Raw genomic sequence first — 23,184 nt, 5'->3', positions numbered from 1 at the left:
TATAGGTAAGCATGTATGTATATATATTCATCTAGAGGATCTGTATAATGGAGACAAGCATACCAAAAAGTGAAGCTACATTGCAGTATGCAACTCTACCTCTGAATGAAAGAACTCCAAATGAATTGTTGTGTATATCTTGACTATAGTATGCTGGATTTGTACCATTGTCTATGTCAACAATGTTACGATACACTTATACAGCAGAATGATGGACTTGTGACTGTTGCTGAAAAACTATACCATTGTAATACTATAGGGGACAACAGTGCAGGAGGGGAAGAGGAGAGGGTGGAAGGGGAAGTCCCTGAGCCTATAGAACTGTATCATGAAAAATAAAAATTAAAGAAAAAAAAAGCAAAAGGCATGCAACGAGTAAGCAGTCCTCTCACGCTCCAACAGATGCCCAGGGAAGTCAGGAATTCAGAATACATACTTATCATTTCAAAGTTTTGCAGGCATCCAGAGAAAGCCCTAGAAATGAGCTATTGGTCCTAAAACCAAACTCTCTCAGATGGTAAGAAAGTCCTTTAAGGTTTTCAGCATGTGAGAAGATGAAAAAGAGATGAAAACGCTCTCCAATCTGCCCCAGGTAACCTAGAAGGAAGGGTGAGGGAAGCCATTACAGGCAAGTAACCCTAGCCACCCAAACAAAGACCCAACAGTGGCTCACCGGCGAAGGCAGCTCTCTAGCAACAGGCACACTGCAAACAGCAGTGTTACTGCAGAAGGGACCAGCCAAACCTCTTCAGCTCGGGGCAAACCTAATTCCTTCCAACTTCTTTTGACAGGAGACTGATGGGGTCAGATGCTGACTGGCTCTAAATCTCCCCCTGAAAAGCTTCAGGTTACCCTAGAGAGATAAGGGAAGAAAGTCAAGTCTTTGCTTGACATAGAAGTTACATAGTCTGTTGTGCACTACAGAGCTCTTTGAGGGAGTGCACCATTAAAGCAGCGTCAGCAAAAAGAGATTGTGCAGGCCTTTGACACGAGAAGCAAGTTCTAAAGCTCTGATTGACTTTTTCTTTCCCTTTTTCAAGATATACTGATTTATTTGGAAGGCAGAGTTCGAGAGAGAGAAAAAAACAGAAAAGAGAGAATCACTGATCCACTGTTGGCAACAGCCAGGGCTATACCAGGCTAAAGCCAGGAGCTTCTTCCAGGTCTTCGATGAGGGTGGCAGGGGCCCAAGGACTTAGGCCATTTTCTGCTGCTTTTTCCAGGCCATTAACAGAGAGCTGGATTTAAAGTGGAATAGTCAGGATTCAAAGCGGGCAGAATGCCTGGCACTACAGGCAGTGGCTTAACCCACTGCCCAACAGCACCAGTCTCGGATTCAGTCTTTTCCACATGTCCCTGGGCATTTCATCAAGCTTCAGAAAGAACCTGATATACCTAGATTGGGTGCTACCATGTATTTGCACACATGGACATTTGCGCCCCACTTCTAGCTTCCTGTTGATACACACCTTGGGATGCAGCAGGTGGCTCAAGCCCTGGAACACACTGGAGAGACATGGACTGGAAGCTGGGATCCTGACTTTGGTTCCCAGTATAAGGACACCATAGGCATTTGGAGAGTAAAACATGAGATGGGAAACTAGCATTTGTTCTCTCTCTCTCCCCCTCTCTAATGAATCAACTAACTTTAAAAACACAAAGGTGGAAGTCCCAAAGGGCAGAATTCTTGGCCACCTCCAAGAAACACCTAAGGATACTGAAGCAATAAGTAATTTCAGCAAATATTTTCACTCCAGTATGGGCTCATGGTCAGGTGCAATGGGCTATCAAGGCCCAACCTATAAACTCTACTAAAGTAGACTGATCACTGGCCCACGGTTGAACAGGACCCTTCGAGACCCAAAGTGACCACTAAGCTCTTGCCAGGTTTAAATAGACTCCTCCATCAGCTATTGATCAGGTCCTGCAGATCCCATTGCATCACCTTTGCCACCTGTTAAGAAGCCCAGGCCCGATAAATACACGTGTGAACAGGACTGGAAGACCATGAGTAAACCAATTCAAACAACCACCTATTAGTACCCAACCCCTGTACCGTTGTTGTCCAATTTGCCATAGTACAGCAGGCATTATTCTGCCCAAGACTTAAAGGATGCATTATTTTACATTCTCCTAAGTATCAAAAATTATCTGCCTTTGAGTGCAAAAGCTCAGAAATTCAGCAAAATTTGTAGTATTGTTGGACCATTCTACCACAGGTTTATAATTTCTTGTAAAATTTGGGGGGACATTTTGATTACAGACCTGAGGGTACTACTGTTAGTAAAAAGGGAAAGTATTACACGAATGTCATTCTTATTCCTAGCCCCTCAAAAGGGGCTTCTAATAAAAACCTCATGCAAATCCTGAATTACCAGACAGAGAGAAGATCCAAAGACCAGAAGAGACAGCACAATGGTAGGCCTTTGGCCCAGTGGTTACGACACCTGCACCCCGTGTCAGTGTCCATTCAATTCTTGGCTACTCTGCTCACTGTCCAGCTTCCTGCTAAAGTGCACCCTGGAAGGCAAGCACCTGCCTCCCTGTCCCCTGCGTGGGAGACCCACTCGAGTTTCTGACTCCCAGCTTTCAGTTTCCCTCAACCATTGCCAATGCAGGCATCTCAGGACATGAACCAGTGAGTGAAAGATCTCCGTCTCTCTCTCTCTCTCTCCCTTTCTCTCTCTCTCTCTCTGCCTTTTAAATAAATAAAAAATACTATTTAACTGGCAAAGATTTCTAAAGTACTTAAGAATGCAAAAGCACATACTTCCAAGGAAATTGTAACCCAAGGAGAGCAAGCCTTTTCTAAGACTGTAATTCAACAATCTGTACCTAGGCTCAGTTCAAGACCAATAGGAAAAATGACAGGCATTCCTGAGAATGGCCAGCTTCTGGTCTAATATTGGTCTAATGGCAAAAACACTTTATAACACCTTAGAAGGAAAAGAAATCGGCCTTTGTGAGTGGATGAACAATGCCATCGAGGCTTGAAAAGGCTAGGAGAGCTCTTGTCTGAAGTTTCCACACTCTTTGGGGCTGTCTGATGCAGGAAGCTCTGTGAACTGAGTACACGTTTATCTGAAGAACAAGTAGAGAGCATGACCCAAATGCTGGGGCATTAAAACAACCACATACAGTGTTCTGAGGATGGCCACCCTGCCTGTGGGGAGCTATAGCCACTTGTTTGCTGATCAGAAAAACTAACTATGGGACAGCCACTGTCCGGGTGCCAGCATAAGTGGCAAATCTAGAAACAAATGGGCAACACCAGGGCCAGTGCTGTGGCACAGTGAGTCAAGCCACTGACTAGCATCCTATAGAGGTACCAGCTCTAGATGAGCAGCTCCACTTCTGATCCAGCTCTCTGCTTACGCGTCTGGGAAAGCAGCAGAGAATGGCTCAAGTGCTTGTGCCCCTGCACCCATGTGGGAGAACCAGATGAAACTCCTTCCTCCTGACTTCAGACAGGCCCAACTCCACCCATTATGGCCATCTGGGGAGTGAACCAGTGAACGGAATATTTCTGTCTCAGCCTCTCCCTCTTTCTGTAACTGCCTTTCAAATAAATAAAAATAGCTCTTTTAACAAATACAAAAAGACAATACTGTAGGGCCAGAATTACAGTATAACAGGTAAAGCCACCACCTGGACACAAGTATCCCCAGTGGACACTGGTTTGAGTCCTTTCTGTTCCACTTCTGATGCAGTTCCCTGCTAATGGCCTAGGAAAGCAGCAGAAGATGGCCCAAGCGCTTGGGCCCCTGTCACTCACATGGGAGTTCTGGAAGAAACTCCTGATTCCTGGCTTTGGCCTGGCCCAGCCCTGGTTTTTGTTATCATTCGGGGAGTGAAACAGTAGATGGAAGGTCTCTCTCTCTCCTTCCCTCTTCTCTGCAAAACTCTGCCTTTCAAACAAATGAACGAGCCTGTTTTAAAAAGGAAAGGGGCCATACTGAATGGCGGCTGAATGTCGTAGACGCTGAGCATCACTCGAAGATTGTGTCAGACTCCGAACGTTGGCCCACTGCTGCCAGCATCTCAGGGCCCTAACAGATGATTGCTCTGAAGTGACAGATCCGAGACATGAAACTCACACAGAAACTCCTCTGTCTCACACAGAGGAAACAGGACTTGTAGGTGGCAGCAGCTTCATGGCCAATGGTCAGTGCAGTGCAGCATGTGCACCTGTGGAAGCTAACAGTTCCTCTCCTGGGCTGTCTGCACAGAAAGACTTAGACAACACTGGAACTGGACCTATGGGAAGAGCAAAAGCTTCCATCCTGGCGCTAGCTATGCTTTCTCAGTGGTGTGTCCGGATAGGAGAGAAAGAGGGCTCTCAAATGCTAACAACAAGGAAATTAAGTATGGAGAAAGATTTTTCAGGTTGCTACAAGCTGTAGAAAAACCACAAAGTAGCTGCTAGATGCTGTAAGGACAGGAGGGGCAGGCTCTGACATCATAACATGAACAACCTAGCCAACACTGCAGACAAGCCAACAGCCTTGACAGGGGGTAGAGCAGGCCCCACGGATTCCTTCCTGTCCCCTTGCAAACCGTAAGCTAAGTATTCTCTGGCAGGCTCGCAGGAAGGCCAGCAAGAGACGCAGAAAGACCCCTACCAGGGAAGGGTGGATGGGAGACCCAAGAGGCAAAGGGAGGCGACCCTTGAACCCTTCCTGAGCAGCCATGAAGAATGCCCGATTCCACTCACTGAAGTAAACAAAGAAGGTCTGACAAAAACCCCAGGGCTGAAGGAATGCAGATAGAATTACTCCCATATTTAGTTTGACAAATAATATATGTACTTTTTCAAATATTGTTAGACAACCAAATGAGTCCTATGATTGGCACGTCATTAAATAGTCAACTTCCAGCACGTGATGTTCATAAGTTTGTATTTTCTTATGAAAAGGAAAGTGGAACGATATAACTCCTGAGAAGAACTGCCTCACAAGAAGTAGCTTACTAGAGCTTTTATGGTAGGGATTAGGACAATGCTCGAGCGGAACAAAGGGAGACGTCAGCATTGTGGCTCAGCACATTAAGCTACTGCCTGCCATGCCGGCATCCTATGAGCCCTTGCTCAAGTCGAAGGTGCTCTGCTTACAGTCCAGCTCCCTGCTAACATGCCTGGGAGGGCAGCAGAAGATGCTTCAAATGCAGGGGCCCCTGCATCCACAGGGGAGACCTGGATGAAAGTCCTGGTTCCTGGCTTTGTCCTGGCACAGTCCCAGAGGTTGCAGTCATTTGGGAGTGAGCTAGAAGATGGAAGATACCTATCTGTAACTCTGAAATTCAAATAAACAAATAAATCTTAATTTTTGAAGAAAAAAGAAAATCTTAATTTTTGAAAAAAAAAAGGGAGAGAGTCTTTTCTACTGATAACATCTGTCTGATGACAGATAAAGATGGACAGGGAAGAGACAGACAGACATAACGAAAAACTAGTAAAAACATTCAATGAATTTATATACATCTAAATTTCATGTGTGTATACGAAAGGAATTAAAATAATGCCTATTACACGGTAAGTGGAGAGAAATGGTGTAGGTAGAACTGTGTCAGAAATTCAGAAATCTAGGGCCTGGCATGGTGGCCTAGCAGCTAAAGTCCTCACCTTGAACACAATGGGATCCCATATGGGCGCCGGTTCTAATCCCAGCAGCTCCACTTCCCATCCAGCTTCCTGCTTGTAGCCTTGGAAAGCAGTCGTGGACGGCCCAAAGCCTTGGGACCTTGCCAACGCCGTGGGTGACTGGGAGGAGTTCCTGGCTCCTGGCTTCAGATCGGCGCAGCACAGGCTGTTATGGTCACTTGCGGAGCGAATCATCGGATGGAAGACCTTTCTCTCTGTCTCTCCTCCTTTCTGTATATCTGACTTTGTAATAAACATAAATAATTCTTTTTTTTTAAATTATTTTGCATTATGTGACAGTTTCATAGGCTCTGGGAATCCCCCCACCCCGCCCCACACCCCTCCCCCCTGGTGGATTCCTCCACTTTGATGCAGCATTACAGTTCAAATTCAATCAAGATTCTTTCCTTGCAAACGTATACCAAGCATAGAGTCCAGCTACTTATTGTCCAGATGGGTTAAACAGTTTCTTGGGGAGACCATCTCTGGTCCGAAGTTAGAGCTGGTAGAATATCATCCCAGTCAATTAAGAGTCCCAATATAACATCAACAGCAATTTGCAACATTATGGAATTGACATGGTTTTGAGTAACCAGTATGTTTAAAAAAAAAAAAAAAAGCAAGTTCTTAACCACAACCTCTGATTAGCTCATTGACATTTCAATTTTAGTTTATATACAGGACCGGCTGCTATATGAATAAATCTTTTAAAAAACACTGAGAAAGCTAGCATCACATAAAGATACCAACACGGCACGTTTCTGAGTCCTTCCTTTCCCTAAGGATCCAAACGACCTGGTCAAACACTGTGCTGGAATCACCTGTCTTCTTTCACAGGACAAACTATTCCTTGCTCTGAAACGGATTATACAATTATGCCCAATGAGATTATTTCCTCTCCCATTCCACCAATTCACCGCTGATCCTGTAAACAAAATAAGTATAAAACCTCAAAAATGCACTCCTCTGAATGTCGTTGAAATGCTCCCAGTGCTATACACAACAGAGATTCATACCTTCTGGATTTCTTCAGGTAAAGCATGCATGGGAATGTGACGATCCATAATTTTCAAAATTAAGCTGGGAGAGCTCTGAAGCAAAATAACCTAAAAACATAGATGACAGTAATCAGTAACGTGGAAAAAAATCTAATTAGAATCATGTACAGGTCCTCAGGAGTACCTGGGGAAGGATGCCTACACCTGTTGCAACAAATGCTTGCATGTGATGCTAAAAGCTACAACTGGGATTTTCTCATCTATTACACCAACAGAACAGGAAAAAGTTACAGAGATTGCTGAGTTACAAATGGCATTTTCCTTATTGCTAGGGCTGTACAGTCTAACAGTAATTTTAAAGATTTATTTTTATTGGAAAGTCAGCTTTACGGAAAGAAGGAGAGACAGAGAGAAAGATCTTCGATCAGCTGGTTCACTCCCCAAGTGGCTCCAACGGCCAGAGCTGAACAGATCTGAAGCCAGGAGCCAGGAGCTTCTCCTGGTTCTTCCACACAGGTACAGAGTTTCAAGGCTTTGGGCCATCCTCTGCTGCTTTCCTAGGCCACAAGCAGGAAGCTGGATGGCAAGTGGAGCACCTGGACACAAACTAGCACCCATACGGTATCTCAGCGCATGCAAGGCGAGGACTTAGCCACCAGGCAAAGTGAGCCGGCCCAAACATTAATTTCAGTGTAATTTACTACTGTATATGCACACAGAATGACTGTAAAATTTTAAATAGACCGATCTACTACAGTGCCATTTAAAAAAAAAAAAAACTTTTTCCTGGAAGCTACTAGGAAAAATATCTAAATATAGTATTTGAGCTCAGCAGATAAGAAAAGCAATTACAGCCTGAATGCTGGCTCAAATAACGTGCAGGAGGAAAAAGTAACCAGATGAAATGTGACATGCAGACCCTGAAGAACCATCAGAGCATCAGAGGGCCCAACTTCATCCAAGGTGGCGTTATGCCAGTTTATGCACACAGTTTAAAAGATTATCATTTTTTAGTAAAAGCAACTCAATTAAAAAAAAAAAAAACCTGTACTATGTAAGTTTTTATAAAACCATGGAGACCGGAAGAGCCCTTTCAATTTTCTTTTGTCTTAATCCTCCCCAAATATGGAGAAAGAATATCGACAGTAATAAACATCTTCTTGAGTAAGAGATGTTTATTTCTATCGGAGGAGCTGGGGGAGGAGAGGGGCAGCAGGGTCAGATAACAAAGGCACAATTTTACAGCGAGGAAGAGGGCCTGAGGGCTCCGAGCTGGTTAGAGACCAGGCCAAGGGTTCCGGAGCGGAGGGGCTCCTGTTCTGGATGGGGGTGGGGAGCTGGTGTAGCTTCCGAGGGGGATCAGGCTTGCTCAGGGCAGATTCTGAAAGCGGCACATGCTCTACACTGGAAGGCAAGGAGAGAGGGAGGGTGCCACTGATAAACAGTCCTGGCACTATCTCGGTCATTGTGTAACCACTGGGGGAAGGGGGAACCCCTCACGCCCTGTGTCATTGCCAACATTCTTCATTGCAGAGAATAGCTGCTTAAAATCACAAACGAGCTATCCTCTCCCAGAAAGCATCACACCACGGAGAGTGTGTCTGTTTGCCAATTATCAGGTCACGTGCCTAGATAGCCAAGTACTGGGCTCATGTTTGCCAGACTGGCAGTCACACGGCAAGAGCCCAGAGGCTCATCTCTGCCATTTATCAGTAAATTTTCCAGCAGTAAAATAAAAGCTTCACCTTCAACTCTCCTGGGAGTATACTTTTTCTTAAAATTGCTAACCCCCCCCCCAAAAAAAATTTTTCACTTATTAATTCGAAGGACATAGATTTCCCGACTGGAGTTTTACTTTCCAATTGCCCACAAGAGCTGTGTCTGGGCCAAGCCAGGAGCAAGTAGCCCAATCCAGATGTCCCATCTGGGTGACTTCCTTAATCCATGACTTAGCAGGAGGCAGGAAGCTACAATCCAGAGTGGAACCAGTCCTCAGAATCCAGCCAGCCAAGAGACAACGGGGACGGCGCAAATGTGGTCATAACTTCTATGCCAAAGGCCATATGGCAAGTTCCCTTCTAGAAGTTTTACTGGCGAAAAGTAGCTAGGAACCTGCCTGTGGGCAACAGGGCAAACAAAATTCTTGTGGAACCTCTTGATTCAGTTCCCTTCACTGACTGAATCTGGACACCACTTTGACATTCGCTAGCTACAACTGAGAGTGAATCACCAAGTAAAACTTCCTGTCAGTGCAGATAACGTTCCAGCATGCAGAAAGACAGCAATTCTATCTTTAAGATTTTAGAGTTCACGGGGGTGGGGGGAGGAGGGAGAACCCCAAAGCCTATGGACCTGCACCATAAACTAAAGCAAAATTTCTAAAGGGAAATTTAAAAACATATAGGTTTCAAGCTACATCACTGCCAATCTGGTTAATGAGATGACAAAGAAAACCCACTCTTTTTACACATCAAGGAAACACATTATTTGTTTACAGATCCTCAAACTGGTCATTTATTTTCACCGAAGCAAATTCAACACATATACAGTCTCCTGTAGTTCGTCTGAAGTGCACGCTGTAAATAGGACAGCTTTTGGGGCTAACTGCCTCCCTGCTAAGGAATGCAACAGCTTTTACACAAAGCAGCTGGTTGGTTACAGCTGGGGTAGAAGGCCACTAAACTCTGAAGGTGACTGCAGATCCTGGTATCACCCTTCCTAATGCTTTACATTTCAAAGAAATCGCTTCCGGGCTTCCAGACTTCAAGAAAAGCCTTGCTGTGTGTTCAAAGATTTGCTACACATGAAAGGAATGAGAAAGCATCCCAAAGACCAGGTTTCTCAAGAAAAGAAAGAGGTCTCATTCCCTTCCACTGAGAAAACGTACCGGTTTAAACCCACTCGTGTCATTTACGTTAGTGCGCGTGCTTTCGCGAACAAGTCCCTTGCAGTCTCACGCCTCGTCAGGGCAGCCTGCCTGCGCGCCACAGGGTCCGTGCGAGCCTGCTCCCTACCAAGATCACCAGAGAGATATTCTAAAAATGCAGAAACGTCCTTGTGGGCTCACTTCCGCACCCCTGTGTCACGCGGGGCCACTAGCTCACGTTCGGCTCTCAAGGCTGAACCATTCCCTTGCAGTGAATCACCCACCGCGAGCTCTGGTCAAGGGCAGGTGAAGCGCGAGTTCACGTCCCAAGACTTTCCTGAGGCGACGGGATTTTTCCAAATAGAAACCAACTGCGGGAAGGGCTTTGAAATCTGTCCCTGGGGACCTGCTGTCCGGAAGCGGCACGGGCGAGGAGGCACTGGGGCTGAGGAGCTGCGTGGGTCAGAGGGCTCGAGGCCACGGGCAGCAGCCCGACCGGCTCGGGCTCAGGCCCCGGCGCCGCGGCTCCTCTCTCCCCTCAGGTGCGAGCACGCCTTCGCTCCGGAACTGAGGCTTGGGTCATCCAGGGGCGGAAGGAAGCCATTGTCTCTCACCTAGACCTGGACTCCGCCGGGGGCGGGGGGAGGAAAGACGGCTTTCCCCATCTCCCGGGCAACCGCGCTGCACGTCGGCCTGACGTCAGGGCGCGGCCACGTCACGGCCCACGCCTCCTGCCGCGCTCCCGTCCCCCGCCCAGCGCGAGCGGGAGCGCGTGTGTCTGGGGTTGGAGAGAGGATCCCTGCACCGGGGGCTGCACGAGGGCGGCAGGGGCGGCCTGGAGCCTTGCAGAGCTGCCGATGCAGGGCACCGCACAGACGCCGGGTGGGCGACAGGTGATAGGGTAGCCCTACCTCCCACCCCCGCCGTCACAGCGGTGGGCAGTGGAGACAAAGAGATACCTGCAGAGGTCATGAAAGGTAACCCTGCTCTCGGTCACTGCGCAAGAGTGACCGAGAGCAGCTCTGCTATGATTTTCATCTTTCTTCAAAAGGAATCCAAACGAAAGACTTAGCTCAGAAAATGTTTTGAGACGCTTGAGCCCTCAATTAGGGAAGGCTGCCCACTCTTGCGCATAAGTAGCTTCTCTTCATTCATACATTCATTCATAAAGTAAGTGTTTTTTGAGGGCCTGCTAGGAGACGAGCGCTGCGTGCCAGGATAGCATGAGGCTCTATGACTAACCCAGACAGAAACAGCCATGGTATGATTAACAGTGATTCACTCCGAATCCAATCTCCAGTATGTGGGGATTATGTAAGGTCCAGAAGACACGTCTTCCAAAAAGCTAAGGACACCTACCGCTGCCTGGCAGGGAAAGGCTGAATAAAATAAGATGGAATGTGAAGCAATAAATGAAACCCCTCCATGTGGAGAAGCGGCTAAATGCTGCAGAGCCGCTCAGGCTGCCCATTGCTCTGCATTGGCTCATGAAAGTGACAGCATGATGTATTTCATAAAGCGCTGTGCTGGGACACGGATGTACCCTGAACACTTACCCTCCCTCATGTCCCTGCTGTGCCCACCTGCCGAAACAGTCCCTCATTTGAGAAGGATAAGCCAAGGTCAAAGGGTTGAAGGCAGGGTGGAGGATGGTCGGCCAGTGGTCACGTACAGCATGCTGTGGGAAGCCCAAAGGGTTTCAGAATTATTCACCCTCACCTAGTTCTCTGAGGCTCAGGGAAGGTAAGATGAGGGTTTCGATACAGGACACAAACCAGTTTCTCCAGATATCTTGAGCATCTTCTCCGGCACAGCAATTGCACCCCTAAAAGCAAGATGGGGCTGTTCTGAGGCTGCTTTTACCTGTACCGCCAGGTGTTGCTCAACAACAGGGAGGAGGGTGTGAGCATCAGAGTATACTTACACAAAGCTAGGCACGGTCACATGCTGCCCATAGAGCCCATCTGGTGCTTCTGTTATATGGCCTGTGGCTTCTAGGACTATGATGAATGAAACGTGAGGCTCAGTCAACCACAAAACAAAGTATCGCAACCAGAGATGTGAGGCAGCTGCAGATGAACACAACATGTCATTTACAAGAAGTTTTTTTGATAAATAGGAGTACACACTGAGTGATAGCGGTAACATAGTCACTTATTAGCATTACCACATAACTGGACTAAGGGCTGAGCATAACTATGTGCTCAAGTTTTATAGGACAGGCAGCACAGGTTTGCTTACACCAGCGTCACCAGACACAAGCGTTCCTTGCCTCAACAAGAATTTTTCAACTCCATTGTAGTCTCATAGGACGGCTGTTTTAGATGTGGTCAGAAATTGAAATGTTACGTCACGAGTGTCTTATTATTAGCAACAATAATATTTATTGAGTACTTTGCGTGTATAAGGAGTGAGGAAATCTTCTTTGTGCCAGGGACCATTTAGATATTTATAACATCATTCACAGGCCACACAGAATGATTACTTAAAATGAGCCAGCTGTAGATTTGTTGAGTGTTGAATCCTGCCTAAGATTGTGTTGCTAGGGCCAGAGCAAAAAGCTTTGGAGGACCCCATGGGGCCCGCAGGCCATACATTCCCCACCTGGTAGTGTGGTGCTAAGCAGAGGCAACACTTACAAGGATGGGGGACTATGTACTCCAGTCTGTGCTTTAACTTTACCTGGGTTTTTTCATCTGCATTTTGCCTTGAGACCAATTCCATTTCCCCTGTAAATGGCCCTTGGATGAGCGCTGTCCAATCAGACAGCCACTTGTGACTTTCTGATCTACTTGAGATGAAGTACATTCTACAGGTCCATTGTTGCACTGCACTGCCTTACTTCAAGTGCTCAATAAGCGCTGCTGTGTGAGCACCGATGCAGAACATTTTCATCCTTGCGCAAAGTTCTCGCAGCAATAGATCTACCAAGAATTTCAAGGGGAAAGAGATGATAAGCTACGAAAAATAGGTTTCTTAGAAGGATAGCAGCGAAAATGTGAATTCCTAAAGAAGAGAGCACAGATGAAATGTGACAGGGTGTTACACAATAGATTAAAAAAGAAGAACAAAGCCACCAACGTGCCCACTCTCTTGATGTCTTGCTTCTCTATTACTCTCAAGATATCCCTCTGTCTCCTTCCAGGTTTTCCTCTTGCTCTATCACTGTCCTCCCTCTTTTCCCCACTCCATTAGTGGCCACACTAAAATTTAGCATAATTAAAATATTCCCAGGCCTGGCACGATAACCTAGTGGCTAAATCCTCGCTTTTACATCTACCAGAATCCCATATAGGCACCAATTTCTATCCTGTCTGCTCCACTTTCCATTCAGCTCCCTGCTTGTGCCCTGGCAAAGCAGTGGAGGATGGCCCAAGGCCTTGGAACCCTGCATCCATACAGGAGACACAGAAGAAACTCCTGGCTCCCAGCTTCGAATTGGCTCAGCCCTGGCCTTTGTGACCACTTGGGGAGTGAGCCGGTGGATGGAAGACCTTTATCTCCCATCTTCTCTCTGTAAATCTGCCTTACCAATAAAAATAAATAAATCTTAAAAAAAAAAAAGAGTAGTTCTCATGTTTGGGCATACTGACTAAAATTTTTGGTACCCTGTTAATTTTTAAAAAGTTTCACTCTTTGTCCTCTTAATAATCCAATAATAAGCAATTAAATTCTTTTTAACTTTTTTGGTGACTATTTTCTCCTGTGTGTCCTCTGGAAACAAAGAAAAAAATACTGCTGCCAAGTTTTTGGAATCTAAAGAACTGAACAAAGGCTTCCTGTGTGACCTTCAAACCCTGTGTAGGTTTATGAGAACACTGTGTCTATGCCTGTCACCGTTAGCAATTGTACCTTAGATATTCATCCAGCAGACTGTTGTCCTTCAAACCATTCATGCACAACCTCCTCTCAGCTGCCTCTCAGCCTCCACTCGTGACAAGATGTAGCAGAAGAGGTATTTTATCTGCAAGTCTGAAAATATATATTATGCGTGTTATATATAATAATATATAATATATACAATAATATCTCATGCAGTCCACCTAGGATTGCTAATTCTAAAGTGAGCTCAGAACTGTACAAGGAGAGCTTGGCCCCACCTTGACTTTCCTCCTCTGAATCAAAATATAGTCCAATGGGTGCAAGCAGGCTTCCCGGGCTGGAAGCACGCACAGCTTTCACTGCCGTTCTGGGTTCCATCAAGCAAGTGCAGAATTTTTCTTTTTAAACTAACATTTACTGGGCTCCGATTGGCCAGGCACTTCAAGCACACTGTCTTGCTTAGTTGAGAACCCTTCCAAATATAACTCAGATCCTTCTTTTTGTTTGCTTTGGCCCAAATGGTAGAGGTGAGCAAGGTCACGGCCCAACATGTGAGCACACAAGTGTACTTGGACCCAGTGAGAGTATAAGCAGAAGCACCTTGGCCTCATACAGCCAGTGCCCGTGAGGCATCAGCCTGCTGTGGATTAGTCATTTAGAGAAACATCAAAGAAGTATTTATTCTGTAGACTTAACTTTGTCCTAGACTTCACTTTCTTCATAGCTTTTCTGATGATACAGCTTCTGGATTTCAGAAAAGATCAGCTGCTGAGAACCACGTGGCTTTCTTTTCTTACTCCAACACATTTTTTTCCCATGAAAATTGGATTGGATTTTTTTTTTTTCCTTAACTGCTAACAACATTTGCAGTTATAGATGGCTTTATAAGCCTGCTTTGCAGGTTGTGAGTCCCAAATAACTCTGGTCTAGAGGTAGCTTCTACCACACAATACTATTTGTGGGTTTATGTGCTGTAGCTCTTTAATCGTTCAAATGTACAGTGTGAACTTCAGAGCCTAATAAAATAAAGGTTGTAGTGTTTCCGTAGCATTTCTCTACAGGAGTCAGAGGCCTTTTCATCTGTGGAGAATTAAATTGTGTACCTTCTTCTTTGTAGCCTTGAGAATATGATTATGGATCAAAATTTCCAAAGAAACAAGTCAGGCCTTTGATGATAAATGTGTGTTCTCGTATGCTAAAAATTAAGCATTGCAGCAAAATCTTTGAGGATTTAAAAATACATTTCCTAGTTGCCTGCTGGCTACTGATACGCCTGTTTCCAAAAACATTCTGTGTGCCAAACTGTATAGTCTTATATGTGTTATGTGAATATGCTTTCAAAACACAAAAGGAATCAGGCTTTCCTAGCACTAAGGTAACACTGCTATAATGAAACTGATGTTAGAAAATATGACATTAATAGCTTCTCAATCAATAATGTAAATTACCCATTTTTTTTTTTTTTTGCTAAACTTTTACTGTTTACCATCTGGCCTGAAGTAAGTAATGAGTGAATTTAAGGATGAAAATTTGTAATTCTCTTATGCATTTAAAAACAGCTTTTGTAGAATTTAGCATTTGCTTATTTGGTAAAACATGCATCTTTAATTCTGTCATCATCCAGTGAAGAATCTCAAGCATGTAACTCACATTTACTGTAATAAATGATTTGTAGAATTTATTTCATCCTATATTTGTGGAGATGAAAGTCATGTTTCTGTACCTATAATTTTAGGAAGTTGCTGGATTTATTAGAAAGTGTAGCAGTTTTCCTATTTCTATTAATAGAAAGTAGTTTTAAGTTTTATTTATTTTTATTGCAAAGTCAGATATACAGAGAGGAGGAGAGACAGAGAGGAGATTTTCCGTCCAATGATTCACTCCCCAAGTGACAGCAATGGCTGGTGCTGCGCTGATCCAAAGCAGAAGCCAGGAACTTCCTCCAGGTCTCCCATGAGGGATGCAGGAACCCAAGGCTTTGGGCCATCCTCGACTGCTTTCCCAGGCCACAAGCAGGGAGGCTGGATGGGAAGTGGAGCTGCCGGCATTAGAACTGGCGCCCATATGGGTGCATTCAAGGCGAGGACTTACCTGCTAGACCACTGCACTGGGCCCAATAGAAAGTTGAGGATGGCCAAAATCCTTGGGACCCTGCACCTGTGTGGGAGACCCAGAAGAGCTCCTAGCTCCTGGCTTCAGATTGGCTCAGCTCCAGCTGTTGCACTCACTTGGGGAATGAACCATTGGACGGAAGATCTTCCTCTCTCTCCTGCTCTCTGTATAATCCGCCTTTCCAATAAAAATAAATAAATATTTTTTAAAACGTAAGTAGGTATTACCAGATGAACAGATTAAGTTAGATTATAGTAGGCTGGTTCACAATGGTATAGAGCAAATAGCGCCTCCAGACATTAATGTTAGGGTAGAAATAATATATTCGCTATTTTAACCCTATTGTAATGACATTTCATTGCCTGACTTCCTCGTGTTCAGGGATCCATCCCTCTCCCTTTCGACCCTCCGCCTTATTCCAACCACAAGTGAATCAGCACAAATCCAGGAGTGAGTTCTGATGAGGTCACTGTTGGTTCAGGTCCTTCCAGTTCACCGTGGTTACATCAGGTGAGATGGAGCAGGTGTGGTGGTGCAGGCAGGGGGCTGCAGGCAGCATTCTCAGCCCTGACACAGAGCCACTTCCAGTCCAGCTTCCTGCTGCTGTGCTCAGAGGCGGCCAATGATGGCCAAAGCACTTGGGAAGACCCAGGTGGAGTCCAGGCCCCTGGCTCTGGCCTGGCACATCTCCTGCTTTTGCAGGCATTTGAGGAGCGAACCCATGGAGGAAGACTTATCTCCTCCTCCTCCTCCTCGCTCCCCACCCAACTTCCTTCCTCTCGCATGCTTTCAAGTAAGTTGTAGGAGTAAAGCCAGGAATAGAAGGAGGGAGAGTGGATGGGAGGAAGGGAGCAGGAAGCCCATGGCCCAGTTCTGACAGAGACCCCAAGAGAAAGGTCCTGGAAGCATTGGGAAAGTGCTTTTTCATGACCACACGTATTAGTGTTTCAAAACTGGGAAATACCAAACTGTGATAAGTTGATTTATTCAAACAAGATTGTGCAGCTGTGAAGAAATGATGATTCAGTACTTTGATGATGCAGAAAAATGTCTCAACAGATTGTGAAACAAGCAAGTTAAAAATAGCACTTGAAGTACCAAAATGGTATTCTAAATATAATTGTATTATTTCTATAAATGTATGTTTCATGAGAACTCCAGGGTATCTCATAGAACCAACAGAAGTTGACTGGAGTTTCAGGAAAACAGGAACTTTGGCTGTTTTGAGAAGCTCAGCTTCAGCAACCCTGGGCAGCCGGACGGGAGCTCAGCACCTCCAATCTGCCACCACCTTTTACGGCTGGCAGCCCCTGCACCCGGGGACTGTAATGATTCTGCCACCAGCAGGAACGGGGCATGAGCTTCTGCTCCAATCCTCCAGTTGGAGAAATATCAGAAACATGACTTCCTTGGTGTCCCCTGAGTCACATGCCAATCCCGTGAGCACATCACCTGGAGGCAGGAGTCAGGCGCAGCACCTGACTGAGCTGGGCGCGGGCTTCCTGAGTAATGGTGGGGACCGGTAGGCCAGGCCAGAAGCCCTGCCACGTCACTTTCTCATGGGACCTAGGTGAATCCAGAAAGAAGGGGGCACTTGTGTCCCAGAAGGAAGGAAGGTTGCTGGGGGACTAGAGTAAACATTTCCTACGGACACTCAAGTGCAAATCAGAATTAGCTGGGGGAAAACGCTGAGCAAGCCAGCAGTGGCTCCTGCCCGCTCCTCCCCGCCGTGGTGAGTGAATGTGTGGTTTTGAAAACACTTCCCATGGAGTTTATGGGCTCGCCCTGGCAGGAGCTTCTTTTCTATGCTGTTTGTTACTTATGCAACAAAAATAAACGTCTTTTTTTCACTAGAGACCATAGGTTTTAGGGTACTGGTAAGAGGGAACTGAAAAACGGAGATTCACCAACTTGAACTTTAATAGAAAACAGTGTGTCATTTTCTGGGTTTTCATTTGAATTGGGGTGGTTTTGTGTGTTGAACTGACATGAAAAGTGGTGTCATTTTGTTCTGCCTTGTTGACCTGATTTACCCGCAAACGTACAAACATTTAAACTGTGTAAATAGCTCTCTGAGCCGAAAAAGGCGCTTCTTGTCCACTTGATCGTGAGAAGGAACTTGGTTTCTTAAAAACACGTCACCTTTTTTTGTAAATGTCCTTGAGGCTTCTGAGTCAACCTGTAAAGCAGTGTGTCCAGCAACTGTGCTTAGAGAGATGTGGCCCCTCTGATTCTAAAGACACTGGAAGGGACGCTGCCAGGAGGCATGCCAGCATGCACAGAATCAGAGCCCTGCAGAGTGGACAAAGCTCCCACCGCGGCCGTCCTTCCGCGTGCACCCCGCGCCTCTGAAGCCAAGGCTCGCCGGTGTTATGTTTTCCCTGGCTGGATCGCTCACTGATGAAGCAGCTCTGGTTCCTAATTTGCTTAATACGTCCTGTCTGAGCGGCTTTTATTGCCGAATGTTACCCCTGCGTTCTGAACAAGGGGACGCCGTGTCCTCCCCAGTGAACTCACTCCCTGTCCCAGAAATAGGTGCATAGCGTGACTGCCCTCCCCGCCGGGACTGTAAAGCTGCGAGCCAGGCGCCGCCCTCCAGCACCTGCGCCTCCCGCCGGGCGACGGCCGCGCCGAGCACGAAGTGCGTGCGGCCGCGGCCCGGCGGGTCACGCAAGCCTCGGCGGCCCCGCCGCCTGCGTGCCGGCAGCCCGGCCCGCCCCCGCCGCCCGCCGCCCGCCTCGGCCGCTCGCGTGCGCTCCCGCCCGCCTCGCGTGCCAGCTCGGCCGCCTAATCCGGCGAGCAATCCCGGCTTCCGCCCTCCCCGCCCCCCCGCCTCCCGCCTCAGCCAGCGCCGCCCGGGCCTTCGTCCGAGCGCCTCAGCGTTTCCACTTTCGGGCTGCGGCAGCGAGGGAGCGAAGGCCGCTCCGTCGGACGGCCCGGCCGCGGGGACCGCAGTGAGGGGACGCGGACAGCGCCCAGCCTGCCAGGGGAGGCGAGTCTCGCGGCCAGGCTCGGGCGCACCTCACGCTGCGCCGCGTGCAGCCAGGGGAAGCGCGTGTCGTGACGCCCGCCCGTGAGCTCAGTGTGAACGACCGCGGCGTCGGGGCCCGGCCAGGCAGCCGGTCACGCAGCCGCCACCTGGGCCCGTGCCGGCCGCCCTCCGCCCCCGACCGCGGCTGAGCCAGGTGGGGGTGGTGGCGGTGCAGCAGCCCCTCCCGGGCCGGTGGAGGGGCTGGGTGCCGGGCAAGGAGGCTGGGTTGTTTTTTTGTTTTTGTTTTTTAAAGCAACTTGCACAACTGGGGGACTACATTCTGTGAGCAAGTGAGTCATTGTCTACAATGAACTGAACTGTAACCAGGAACTCTGAAGATGATTAAAATATCTTTAACAGCCTTGAACTCGTCTCTTACTCCGTCTAACACGACTTGCTTGTGCGTGCATGAGGTTTAATTTATGCAGTCAACTCTGGAAGCATGGTTTAGCAAGAGGAATAATTGTGAATCCAGTAAGAGTCAGAGAACAGTCAGATTACTTAAAAAGGACTAATGAGCTGGAAAAAAAATAATAATTTCGTGACACGAGGAAGCCATTATATTTCTTTTCATGGTCTTGAACATCTTGTACCAGCTCAGTAATACACGGAGGAAACTTGTAATTAGACAAAGAGAATACAAGCATTTAGCTGTACCAGGCAAACATGAAAAGAGCAGTATGTCACACACACACACGAATAACAAGTGTAACACGCAGCACAGCAGTTGGAAGGAGTATATGGCTAACATCTTTCTGTCATTTCCTGACTATTCCTGTACACAGCTAACGGTAGCCAGGTCACCTCAAAACAATTAGGATTGACAAATATGCACAAAAAATGCTCTGAAGTTTGGATTTTTGTTAGGAATTTTTTTGTAGCATTTATATGATGGCAGTTGAAGAAGAATTTGAGACGTCTCAAATTTTGCTGCAGACTATATCAGGTCAATGAAACCAGTGAAGGAGTAGATGAGTGAATGGGTGTGTGGACAGTACTCCGTAATGATGAAGCTGTGAACAAAGAGTGTGTTTCATGAGTACTGCCGTCCTGCCCATCCAGCCTGTGAACCAACACTACAGCGTGCCCTGCTCAGCAGGGTGAGGGATGACCTGACGTCCTTGCAGGAAGACGATACATTCAGCCTTGTAATGCACTACCATTATGCTACCCCACACATAACATTACCAAAGTAGAAACTTATGTTTAAGTACAACAGTGCCACTCAATTTCATTGTGCATAGTCCATCAAGTATTGAAATCCTAAGACCTTTAGAGGAGCTTCATCCTTGATGCATATTTCATATGCAATCGAAGTTTTAAATCATCAATGTTGTGTTTTAATATACCTGATAGTAATATTATAATTTATTAGTAATATATGATCACAATCATAGTATACTGTTTAGTAGTATTTATGGTGGTGGTATCTAGTATACTGTTTAGTAGTATTTATGGTGGTGGTATTTTGTTGAGCACTAAAACCTTAGACCTATGAAGTATCTAGGAGAAAAGGAGTTCATTTTTTTTCTTTAATTTGAGAGACAGCTGTCCCATCCCCTGGTCTGTTTCCCAAACACTTGCTGTGGCCAGCCAGAACTAGGCCAGGCCATAGCAGTTATCTAGGAACTCAGTTCAGGTTTCCTCACACAGAAGGCAGGAACTCAGCTGTTGGAACCACCACCGCTGCCTCCTGAGGACACCATTAGCAGGAAACCCAGGTCAGGAGTCACAGACAGGTACTTGGCTGGCATCCCAATCAGTGATTCAACCACTAAACAAAATGCTCACCTGCGAGAACTAACTTGATATCTGCTGAAGGATCTTGAAGGGGAGAGAGCTTCTTGGTGTCATTTCCTGTTGCTGAGTGACTCCAAGTCTAGGCTCAGAGGCTGCCTGTATGAATGTATCAATAGACTAGGTATCAGGCACTCTGCTAGGTGTAGGGGGCAGGGGCAAGACCGTTGTCCATCGCACATATGTGTGTAAAACCTTTCCCGTCTGAAGCTTCTGGGAGGGCCTTTCAAGGGAGAGGAAAAGTCGCCACAGAGGGACTTTCTAGAAAGGAAATTCAGACAGGACAGCACCAGATGATTTTTTAAGGATTATTTGTTTTACTTGAAACAGATATTTTACAGGGACAGAAAGTTCCTGCATCTGCTGATTCACTTCCCAAATGGCCATAACAGACCAGAGCTGAGCTATTCTGGAGCTGAGAGCCTTGTGCTTTCTCTGGATCTCCCACATGAATGCAGGGCCCCAAAGACTTGACACTGTTTTCCTAGGTAGTAATCAGAGAGCTAGATCAGAACTGGAGAAGCTGGGACATGAACCCGTGCCCATAAGGCATGCCGCTGCTAATAGGTGGAGGATTAGCCTGCTGTGTCACTGTGCCAGCCCCAGTGGCAAGTGAGTTTTACCAGCACGGGAAGGAAGATCTCTGTCTTGGCCAATCCCTACTAGTTAGAAAATCCCAAGGACAAAAGCGCACAATCTTCTGCTTTCCATCATTCTCCCTGTCACTGTTACGCACATTTTCCCTAACACTTGTTGCCATCACTGTAAAGTGATTCATGTCAGGGCTGTACAGTAGCACAGTTGGCCAGCTATGTTATGGTAGCTGCTGAAGGCAGTACACAGGCATTGAATTCCAGCATGGGCTTCACCAGCCCAGACCTGAGGAAGGGGTGTTCTTTTCTGATTTGAACAAAAGTACCACAGGTCCTCAGTAACTCTGTTCTTCAGAGTTCTCAGTCATCCAGCTTCCATCTGCCCCTTGATATCTTTTTCTGTTGTGTTGAAAAGGAGTGCTCTGCTTTTAGTGGCCAGACAGGGAGCTTTGGGGGATGGGACAAGGTCACAGAAGACCTGAGCTAACCCCTGTGGGCTTCCAAGGTGTTTAATTAATGTCTACATACATGAAGACCAGCAGAGGCATGGCAACGCTGGGTGAAATACCCTGCAGCCAAAAGAAATCAATAGAGCAGTGACCTGCTTCCTCCATTTCAGCAGACTGGGGGGATGGTCAGTTTACAACACGCCATGTCAGACCTGCGTTGCAACTTGCGACCATGACACAGTCAGTGTGGTCCAAACTTTCACCAGGCTCCTGTGAAGGGTCAGATAGATGGTTTGATAGAGGACATATGTCCCGCTGAACCTGGGAGATGGCCTTCGGATTAATGCGCTCTCCTTTTCCTGTTACGGACTTCTCCGTGCTCTGTTGACATGACATCATGGGGCAAACAGTGAGTGGTGGAGACTGCCGAGTCAGGAGGCAGTGAGCTGATTGAGCCACACTCCTGCAGAGGAGACGTGCAAACAGATGAGCCCCAACAGGACCTGAAGAGCCCTGTGGTTTTGAAATCCCGGGTGGATGGGCCACACCCTGCAACACACCTTAAACCTGGGACTTTGAAGCTGTAGCTATTGTTCAGCAACTTCAGGGACAGCAGCAATTTCTGCTTTGACTTTCATAAAGTGAGAGTTTAAGCATAACAGTAAAATGTGCAAATGTATGATAATGTAAATATATGAAACAGAGTTTGTGACATATAAGAGTATAAAATGTTTCAAATGAAATAATACCTATTAAAGTATAATTTTTAACAATAGTTAATTGGTTTTGTAACTTAATATTTGTCCCAAGCAAATGAAATATATGAAGAAATCTGATTACTCTGCACTACACAACTGATCACTTACTTATTAAGTAAAGATTCCTACAGTTTTTTAGTTAATAAATGATTATTACTTGCAAAAAACATTTAGAGTATGTTTTTTCATTTTATGTGATTTCAAGATGAAGAGTCATATTTAAAAAGTTAAGTAAGTGATTCTATAGATCCAATACCTGTCAAAGATAAGAAAATTAAAGCAAGGGGGAAATTTACACATGGAAGAAATTTGGTAAATATATCACTATAGACAGTAAGCCCACTTTCCCATTAGCACAATAAATGTGGCATTCAATAAATTGATCCATTGTTGAGACAGAACCTGCTCTTAGCTGGTGTTTGCATAGCAAGTATCACCCAATAAATGATGATGGTCCAATTAATCAATTCATACAAGAGAAACCCCGTGAGAACCCATCTCCCAGCACTCTGCATTCCTCCCAGGCGGGTGACTGCCTTCCCATTATGGATGCTTTAACTTGGGCAATAAGGGGAAAAGGAAGCATTCCAGATGGGAGCCTAGCTGTGGTCAGATGTCTCTGGAATGAACAAAGTATTTGCAGATGTTTCAGTGAGTGGAGGGGTTGGGCGGAGACTGGGCTGCAGGAAGCAGCTTCCACACCTTGAGGCTACTACAATAAAAGCATCATCCCTGGCAGCCCCCGGATTCCGCTGGAGACTCGGAGCCTCATGCAGGGTTGGAATGCTGCATGAAGCCAGACTTGCCTGAGGAACGCCACAGCACTCAGAACCCGGTGCAGAAATAAATGTGATTTTTAAAAATAGCAATAAGGATCACGGTTATCTGGGAATCAGATCCTTTAATCACTTTGGACAGAACTAATGAAACTGGAAGGAGTCATCATTGATTTTGAGAGTCTCCTTTTCAATTAGTTGGCCTTTGGCTTCTGGAGAGCAAAGTTCAAATTTCAGTTCCTGTCTGACAGGAAAATAAGTCAGACAGAAGGTAGATGGCCTTTAAGGCTCCGCAGTGAAACAGCAGGGCACAAAGGACATCTGAGTCCCAGGGGAGCTTGGCT

General features: G+C 46.4%; 1 protein-coding gene and 1 long non-coding RNA gene across 5 annotated transcripts in view; both read right to left on the bottom strand.

Annotated features, from left to right (window-relative positions):
- Positions 1 to 10,257, bottom strand: part of LEKR1 (leucine, glutamate and lysine rich 1) — a 172,680-nt gene extending 162,423 nt beyond the window's left edge. For all 4 annotated transcript variants that reach the window (XM_004598568.2, XM_058661480.1, XM_058661481.1 and 1 more), the window contains exons 1-2: positions 10,117 to 10,257; positions 6,655 to 6,744 (exon numbers count right to left, since the gene is read on the bottom strand). In XM_004598568.2, the coding sequence (XP_004598625.2) occupies positions 6,655 to 6,702 (48 nt within the window). In that variant the 5' untranslated portion in view covers positions 6,703 to 6,744; positions 10,117 to 10,257. The remainder of the gene's footprint in view (positions 1 to 6,654; positions 6,745 to 10,116) is intronic.
- Positions 10,258 to 12,197: 1,940 nt separating this feature from the next.
- Positions 12,198 to 23,184, bottom strand: part of LOC131479782 (uncharacterized) — a 78,629-nt gene continuing 67,642 nt past the window's right edge. The window contains exons 2-3 of the long non-coding RNA XR_009245094.1: positions 13,355 to 13,474; positions 12,198 to 12,426 (exon numbers count right to left, since the gene is read on the bottom strand). This is a non-coding gene — a long non-coding RNA (uncharacterized LOC131479782). The remainder of the gene's footprint in view (positions 12,427 to 13,354; positions 13,475 to 23,184) is intronic.

Source organism: Ochotona princeps, chromosome 3 (genome assembly GCF_030435755.1).
Source record: "Ochotona princeps isolate mOchPri1 chromosome 3, mOchPri1.hap1, whole genome shotgun sequence".
Classification (NCBI taxonomy): Eukaryota; Metazoa; Chordata; class Mammalia; order Lagomorpha; family Ochotonidae; genus Ochotona; species Ochotona princeps.
This window is presented reverse-complemented; position numbering and strand designations above follow the sequence as displayed.